Genomic DNA, 8328 nt, shown 5'->3' on the forward strand with positions numbered 1-8328 from the left:
TCCAGCTCAAGAAAATGTTGACCACCCCTCCTGTCTTGGCGCCCTCGACTCCTAAGGAGCTAATGTTCCTCTACATTGCCGCTACCAGCCGGGTGGTTAGCATAGTCATAGTGGTGGAACGGAAAGAAGAAGGCAAAGCCCTACCAATCCAGAGGCCAGTATATTACCTGAGCGAAGTACTGTCCGCCTCCAAGCAGAACTATCCCCACTATCAGAAGATGTGTTATGGCGTGCACTTTGCTGCCAAGAGGCTGAAGCCATACTTCCAAGAGCACCCAATCACTATGGTCTGCATAGCTCCGCTTGCCGAGATTATTGGAAGTCGAGATGCCTCGGGATGAGTGGCCAAGTGGGCCATAGATTTGGCCCCCTACACGATCTACTACCAGCCTCGCACCGCCATCAAGTCACAAGCACTGGCCGACTTCCTCGTCGACTGGGCCGAGACCCAGTACTTGCCGCCAGCGCCAGATTCCACCCATTGGCGGATGCATTTTGATGGTTCAAAAATGCGCACCGGTTTGGGAGCCAGGGTCGTCCTCACTTCTCCCAAGGGCGACAAGCTCAGATATGCGCTGCAAATTCACTTTGCTGCCTCCAAAAATGTTGCTGAATACAAAGCACTCATTCACGGGCTCCGGCTTGCCAAGGAACTCGGCATTCGCTGGATCCTGTGTTATGGAGACTCCGACTTGGCGGTCCAGCAGTCATCGGGCGACTGGGACACCAAGGTGCAAATATGGCCAGCTACTGCTTCCTCATACAGCAACTCAGTGGATACTTTGAAGGGTGCGAGTTCCTCCACATGCCAAGAAATGACAATGAGCAAGCCGACGCCTTGGCACGAATTGGCTCCACCCGGCAAGCAATACCAGTCGGCGTCGCCCTGCAACGACTCCTCAAACCGTCCATCCAGCCATCACCTGAGTCAGATTCCATCTTTGTGCTGGCTCCTCCCGAAGCAGTCGGATCCGACTTAAGAGCCCCAGCAGCCGGCACGGGAACTTCGGCAGACAGCCCGGGGACTACAGCAGTCGCACCTAGTCCTGGGACCTCAGAGCCCGGCCCGGGGACTGCGGCAGTCGGCCCGGGGACTTCATCAATTCACGAAGCGGCGGACGACTCCAACCCACCGCCTCCCAGCCCGACCACCCTCGTGCAAGTGGCAGTCCTGGCAATCAAAGAAATTGCAGCACCTTCGTGGGCCCACCCCATCCTCAACTTCCTGGTAAACAAAAAACTGCCGACTATGAGATCTCGGCCCGGCAGGTGCAACGCCGGGCAGCAACATACACAATCGTCAACAGAGAACTTGTGAGGCGCAGCGTCACTGGTGTTTACCAGCGCTGCATGAAGCCGGAGCAAGGCCAAGCAATCCTCAAAGATATCCATCAAGGCGAGTGTGGTCACCACGCGACTTCAAGGGCACTTGTTGCCAAAGCTTTTCGTCATGGTTTTTCTGGCCGACTGCTCTAGAAGACGCCAAAGACTTGGTCCAAAAATGCAAAGGGTGCCAAAAGTTCTGCTCCAAGCCTCATCAGCCGGCTTCTACACTCAAGACTATCCCCATTGCCTGGCCCTTTGCTGTCTGGGGCCTGGACATGGTAGGACCATTCAAAACAGCACGAGGTGGCATGACTCATCTGCTTGTCGCGGTGGACAAGTTCACCAAGTGGATAGAAGCAAAATCAATCAAGAAATTGAATGGTCCGACTGTTGTGACTTTCATCTCCGACATCACCATCCGGTATGGCATACCACACAGCATCATCACCGACAATGGCACAAACCTTGCCAAAGGCGCCTTGGCCCGTTTATGCGCGACGCAGGGCATCTGACTGGACCTAGCGTCCGTTGCTCATCCGCGGTCAAATGGCCAGGTGGAGCGAGCAAACGGCCTTATTTTATCCGGCATCAAGCCCCGATTGGTTGAGCCTCTGGAGCGTTCGGCCGGCTGCTGGCTCGATGAGCTGCCAGCCGTCCTCTGGAGTCTGCGCACAACCCCGAACAAATCAACCGGCTTCACCCCTTTCTTCCTTGTCTACGGTGCCGAATCCGTCATCCCGACGGACATAGAATTTGACTCCCCTTGAGTCACCACGTACACCGAAGAGGAGGCAGAAGAAGCACGACAAGACGGCATCGATCTGCTGGAAGAGGACCGGCTATTGGCACTCAGCCGGTCCACCATCTACCAGCAGAGTCTGCGTCGATACTACAACCGAAAGGTCAAGCCAAGATCTTTTCAAGAAGGAGACCTTGTGCTCCGGCTGATACAGCGAACAGCCGGCCAGCACAAGCTCTCGGCACCTTGGGAAGGGGTCTCATCATCAGCAAGGTGTTAGGCAACAACTCCTACTACCTCATCGATGCTTAGAAGCCTCGAGCACGCAAAAGAGACGACTCCGGCAGGGAGACGAAGCGTCTATGGAATGTGAATCTCCTTCGAAGGTTTTATAGTTAAAAAGCAGTATGTATCACGCCGACTTTTGTATTAAATACAAAGAAGCCGGGTCCCCCGAGAAGAGCTCGGGGACTACCCTCCTTTATCAATAAGACAAGTATTACGCCTATCGTTTGTGATGTTCCATTAATCCATCTGGCGCCGGGCTCGACCAGTCGACCCGGGGACTTGCCGCCTTATACTATGAAATGCTTCCTGCAGCCGGACAAGTAATGTGTTGGAACCCAAGCCTTCTCCTGTCAGAAGCCGCAGCTCGTAGAGCGACTGTTCGGTTAGTAGGAGTTAAGGCGGAAAGGGTGACCACATGAAAAATGGCTAAGGACCCAAAGCATAAACATAGTCCAAGCCGGCTTCCCGCCTCGCCGACCGGCTGTCAAAGCAGCCGGCCGGCCGGTTTCTACTTAACTTGCGAAGAAAACTCTAGCCAGCTAAGTACTTGCCTTCCCGAAAGTGGCTAAGTACTTGACCCGGCCACAGTCCGCAGAGCGACTGATCGGCTGGCAAGACGACAACCAAGGGAAGGCGGCAAAGGAAAAAGCCAAAAGAGCAGAAAGCAAGGAAAGATAGGACTCGGATAAGATATTTACACATCAAAAGGCCCTTAGCCGACATCCAACATAAGTTTGAAATACACCCTACGGGTGGAACTGTGCGAAGTTAACAAAGTTTGTTGAGACTAATAAGCAGGAAGAAACAAAAGTAAAGTGGCAGCCTAGGAAGCAGCAGGCGGGTTCGGCGAAATGGTGGAGTTGGTAGCGCCAGCTGGTCGAGCGGCCAGCTGGTCGGTCTCCACTTGGTCTCCTTCAGCAGCAGCCGGGTCGCTTGGACATGGCTCATTGCTGGAGGCGCGGTCGAGTTGAGGTTGGCCGTCCGCTCCGACCTCTGGCACCTCCTCTTCGCCCTCCTCCCCATCGTCCTCTCCCTCGTCACTGGAGTCGATCACCTTGGCCGAGTCCTCGTCCTCCTCCAGGTTCAGCCCAAACCACTCTAGCGGCGCCTTGGCGCCGTTCTCGGCCAGCTCCGGGATGAAGATGCCAGTGTCGGTGTACTCGGCGAGGGCTGCCGCCCGCTTGACGAGTTCGCCCTCCACTGCCACCAGCTCCTCCTGGGCTTCCTGTCGGAACATGGTCAACTGGGCTAGATTTAGCCCAGGGTACCACGCCTTGACGAACTCTAAGGTCGGGCGTGCTCCGGCCTGGGCCAAGGAGCCCTTCCACGCCTCAAGACGGCCAGCCGCCACCTCCAGCCAGTCGGCAGTCCGGCTGGGGGTGCGCGGGGCCGACATGTTGGGCCACAGGGCGGCGATCGCCTGGGCGCCGACACGCTGAAGGCGGCGCAGCATCCGATGAATCAGCCGAAGACGAGCCTGGATGCTGAGAAGTTGCTCGCGAAGAGTGCGAGGGGCATTGGCGGCGATCTCCTCGCCTTCTACCCTTCGTCCATCGCGGTCGGCCTCGATAGCCTGGTTGGCGGCACCAAAATGACCTGGGAAGAAGTCTGCCAGGACCAAAAGCAAAGAGTCAGAACAAAAAGAGAAGCCGGCTTAATCAGAGGCCGGCAGTTTCAAAGAAGAGTAAAGAAGGCTGCTTAACGTCGGCCATGTCCTCGATCTCGCCAAAGCCGGCCGGTAGCATCGCCTCCTTGTCGGTCCAGGCGGAGCGCTCGATCTCGAACTCAGCAAGAAGACCCGCCTCCTTGTCCTTCGCCTCCTTCTGGGCCCTTTGGAGAAGCTCGGCCTGCTCCGCCAGTCGCGCGATCAGCCGGTCGTGCTCTTCGGCCAGCTTGCCGTAGTCCACCTCCTTGGCATGAAGCGCGGCGTTGGCTTCGCCCAGTTGCCGTTGAAGGGTGGCATTGACCTCTGCAAGAAGTAGAAAAAGAAAGAGACGACAACAATCAGCAAAGAAAGATGAAGTTGCCAGGAAGATCTGGCCCGACTACTCAGTAGTCGGCCCGAATCTCGGGGACTACAGCCCGCTGGTGCGCCAGCGCGCCCCCGCAGAGAAAGAAAAAGACTTACTCCGGCTCTCCGACAAGTCGGTGGCATGTTGATCCAACTCCTGAACTCTGGAGTTGAAGGCGGCCGCAAGGAGGTTATGATAATCCTGCAGCAAACATATTAGTGCTTGGAGCTCGCTAATTAGAGTTTCGGGCCGCTTGCTCAGCAGCCGGCCCGCAACTCGAGGACTACACCCAGTGGATGCGCTGGCGCGCCCCCATGAAGCAATGCAAGAACTAAAAATAAAGAAGCAAGAGGTATACCCGGACGGCCTCTCGCGACTCCAGGAACACCTTGTTGCAGAGCTTGAGAGTGTCGGCCTCGGCGCGGAGTTTGGCTTGAACATCCAGAATCGCCTTGTTCAGAGCGCCCATCCCGCCTCCCCGCACCCACCCAGTGGGCGCGGCGCTGGTCGCCTCGGTGTCCGGGATCGAGGAGCTTGCGGTGCCGGCCTCCAGTGGGCGCGGCGCCGAGGCTGCCTTTGCGAGCCGGCGGCGTAAGGGTGTGCGGACCCCGAGAGTCGGGCCCGTCACCATCTAGTTTCCGGCTCGTGGCGCCGGTGGGTCGGCCGGCTGCTTGTCTCATGCCTCCTCAAAAGGAGGTGGCGGGGGCACGATCACATCCGGCATGGCGATGTCGCCGTTGTCCCTTTCCATCATAGGGTGCTCGCCGCCGGCTTCCCCAGTCTGCGTCACGAACTCCGGCAGCGGCGGCGCAGAGTTCAGGGGGACAACAAACACTGCCGACTGACAGCGCGCGGCTTCCTCAGCCTGCTTCTTCAGCACAATGGTGGCTTCGGCCTCCGCCAGCTTCTTCAGGGTGGCGGCTTCCGCCCTGTCTGCTTCTGCCTTCTCCAGGCAGGTGGCTTCCCGCTCTTCGCGCGCCTCCCGCGCGTTCCGCTCCGTCGTCTCCCAGAGGTCGGTGGCCGGATCAATCCGCCGGGTGGTGGTGGAAGTCTCCGCCGACCCCATGATGGAGGCGGCGGCCGACTTCTCAAGAGAGAGCGGGGCTCTAGATCAAGGGAAACAAGGCGAAGAAACTCAGACAAGATCAGCAAGAAAGGAGAAAGTACGAGAGGAAGGCAGTACTTACGCGGAAACCAGCTGTGGCTCCTTCACAGACTTGCGGAAGCGATTGGCTTTCGCGGCCGCTTCATCCCGCTTGGTCGCCGTGGCCGAGCCCCTGGGCTTCTTGGGCAAGCTGCCGAACAGGCTCGGTGCGGCCCTGCGCTTATGCACACCACCTCGAGCTGCCGGCGCGGCAGACGAGCTCGCGCCCTGCTGGTCGGACCCCGGTTGGCGGCGCGGGACGACTTCCCCCACGTCATCGTCTGGCCAGTCCTCGAAGCTGGCTCCGAGCCCCGAGCCGTCCACTGCGCCGCCCCCTTGTATGATCGAAAGTATGTCTAGAGGGGGGTGATTAGACTACTTGACCAAATAAAAACTTAACCTTTTCCCAATTTTAGTTCTTGGCAGATTTTAGCTATTGTAGGACGAGTCAAGCAATCATCACACAATTCAAGCAAGCATGCAAAGAGTATATTGGCAGCGGAAAGTAAAGCATGCAACTTGCAAGAATGTAAAGGGAAGGGTTTGGAGAATTCAAACGCAATTGGAGACACGGATGTTTTTCCCGTGGTTCGGATAGGTGGTGCTATCCTACATCCACGTTGATGGAGACTTCAACCCACAAAGGGTAACGGTTGCGCGAGTCCACGGAGGGCTCCACCCACGAAGGGTCCACGAAGAAGCAACCACCCACAAAGGGTCCATGAAGTAGCAACCTTGTCTATCCCACCATGGCCATCGCTCACGAAGGACTTGCCTCACTAGCGGTAGATCTTCATGAAGTAGGCGATCTCCTTGCCCTTACAAACTCCTTGGTTCAACTCCACAATCTTGTCGGAGGCTCCCAAGTGACACCTAGCCAATCTAGGAGACACCACTCTCCAAGAAGTAACAAATGGTGTGTAGGTAATGAACTCCTTGCTCTTGTGCTTCAAATGATAGTCTCCCCAACACTCAACTCTCTCTCATAGGATTTGGATTTGGTGGAAGGAAGATTTGAGTGGAAAGCAACTTGGGGAAGGCTAGAGATCAAGATTCATATGGTAGGAATGGAATATCTTGGTCTCAACACATGAGTAGGTGGTTCTCTCTCAGAACATATGAGTTGGAATTGTGTATGTGTTCTAATGGCTCTCTCCACGAATGAAGAGGAGGTGGAGGGGTATATATAGCCTCCACACAAAATCCAACCATTACACACAGTTTTCCAATCTCGGTGGGACCGAATCAACAAACTCGGTCGGACCGAAAAGGTAAACCTAGTGACCGTTAGAGATTTTCGGTGGGACTGACATGCAACTCGGTAGGACCAATATGGTTAGGGTTTGGGCATAACGTAATCTCGGTGAGACCAATTACACAAACTCGGTGAGACCGATTTTGGTAATTAGCTAACCAGAGAGTTGGTCAGGCAAACTCGGTGGGACCGATTTGCTCTTTCGGTGAGACCGAAAAGTTACAAAAAGGAAACACTGAATTTACATTGCAATCTCGATGGGACCGATCCGCTCTTTCGGTGAGACCGAAAAGTTACAAAAGGGAAACAGAGAGTTTGCAATCCCATCTCGGTGAGACCGAGATCCCTATCGGTAGAACCGAATTGCTAGGGTTTGGCAGTGGCTTATGACAAGTGAAACTCGGTGGCGCCAGATAGAAAGAATCGGTAGGACCGAGTTTGGCTTAGGGTTTAGGTCATATGTGGATATGGGAAAGTAGTTGAGGGTTTTGGAGCATATCACTAAGCACATGAAGCAAGAGGCTCATTAAGCAACACCTCATCCCTCCTTGATAGTATTGGCTTTTCCTAAAGACTCAATGTGATCTTGGATCACTAAAATATAAAATGAAGAGTCTTGAGCTTTTGAGCTTGAGCCAATCATTTGTCCTTAGCATTTTGAGGGTTCCACTTTCACATCCATGCCATGCCAATCATTGAGCTTTACTGAAATAATCATCTTGGAATAGCATTATCTCAATGAGCTATATGTTGTTATGAATTACCAAAACCACCTAGGGATAGTTGCACTTTCATCCCTCCCTCGGCGTCGTCCTCCAAGGCCGCCGCCCCCAAGTCGGGGTCATCCACGTCACTCTCCGCTCGGTCGGGGATAAATTGACGCTCCGGCCCCGCGGCGCCGGCTGCCGGCTGGAGGAGGGCGCTCTGTTCGGAGAGCCGGTTGGTCGGGTTAGACAAACGGAACTCGGCAAAAAGGAAGAGAGAGGGAAAGGAAAATTACCATAGGCGGGGGGTTGGCGTGAGAATACGGCTCCTTGCCGAACCGCCACTCTTCCGTGAGCTTGCTGTTCACGGGATAGTTCACCATATGAGCTACCTCTGTGTGAGGCATCTCTTTGGTGCACAGCCGGCTTGGGTCCCGATGCCCGCTCATCTGACAGATCATGTGAGGGCGGCCCTGGAGCGGGAGCACCCGGCGCGCCATGAAGGCGGACAGCAAGTCGGGCCCGGTCAGACCCTCCGACTATACCAGCACCCGGAGCCGCGTGATGGCGGCGGCTCCAGAAGGCGATAGTGTCTTGGCCCGGTACGACCAGTTAGGCCATCTCCCGACCGGCGGGCCGGCAACATAAGCCGGAAGGTTGACCCAGTCACCCTCCGCGAAGATGCTCTTCACGTAGAAGTACGACTGCTGCCACATCTTCACCGACTAGATTAGCGTGATCGGAGGAAATGGATTGTCGCCCCCCCGGCCTCCGCACCGCGATGAAGGCGCCGCACTGAGCCGGCACCCCCGCGACGACGGTGCCCCCCCCCCCCGAATCCAGGGTCGGGCGTGGCCACA

The 8328-nt window shown here is 56.0% G+C and overlaps 1 protein-coding gene across 1 annotated transcript; it reads right to left on the bottom strand.

The window, feature by feature from the left end:
- Positions 1 to 2860: 2860 nt before the first annotated feature.
- On the bottom strand, positions 2861 to 4316 carry LOC123058375 (uncharacterized). The gene is made up of 2 exons (XM_044481110.1): positions 4057 to 4316; positions 2861 to 3961 (listed from the first exon to the last, which is right to left on the bottom strand). The coding sequence occupies exon 2, from the start codon at positions 3804 to 3806 to the stop codon at positions 3177 to 3179; it is 630 nt and encodes a 209-aa protein (XP_044337045.1). The 5' UTR covers positions 3807 to 3961; positions 4057 to 4316; the 3' UTR covers positions 2861 to 3176.
- Between the last annotated feature and the right edge of the window lie 4012 nt (positions 4317 to 8328).

The sequence above is a fragment of the Triticum aestivum genome, chromosome 3A (assembly GCF_018294505.1).
Source record: "Triticum aestivum cultivar Chinese Spring chromosome 3A, IWGSC CS RefSeq v2.1, whole genome shotgun sequence".
Classification (NCBI taxonomy): Eukaryota; Viridiplantae; Streptophyta; class Magnoliopsida; order Poales; family Poaceae; genus Triticum; species Triticum aestivum.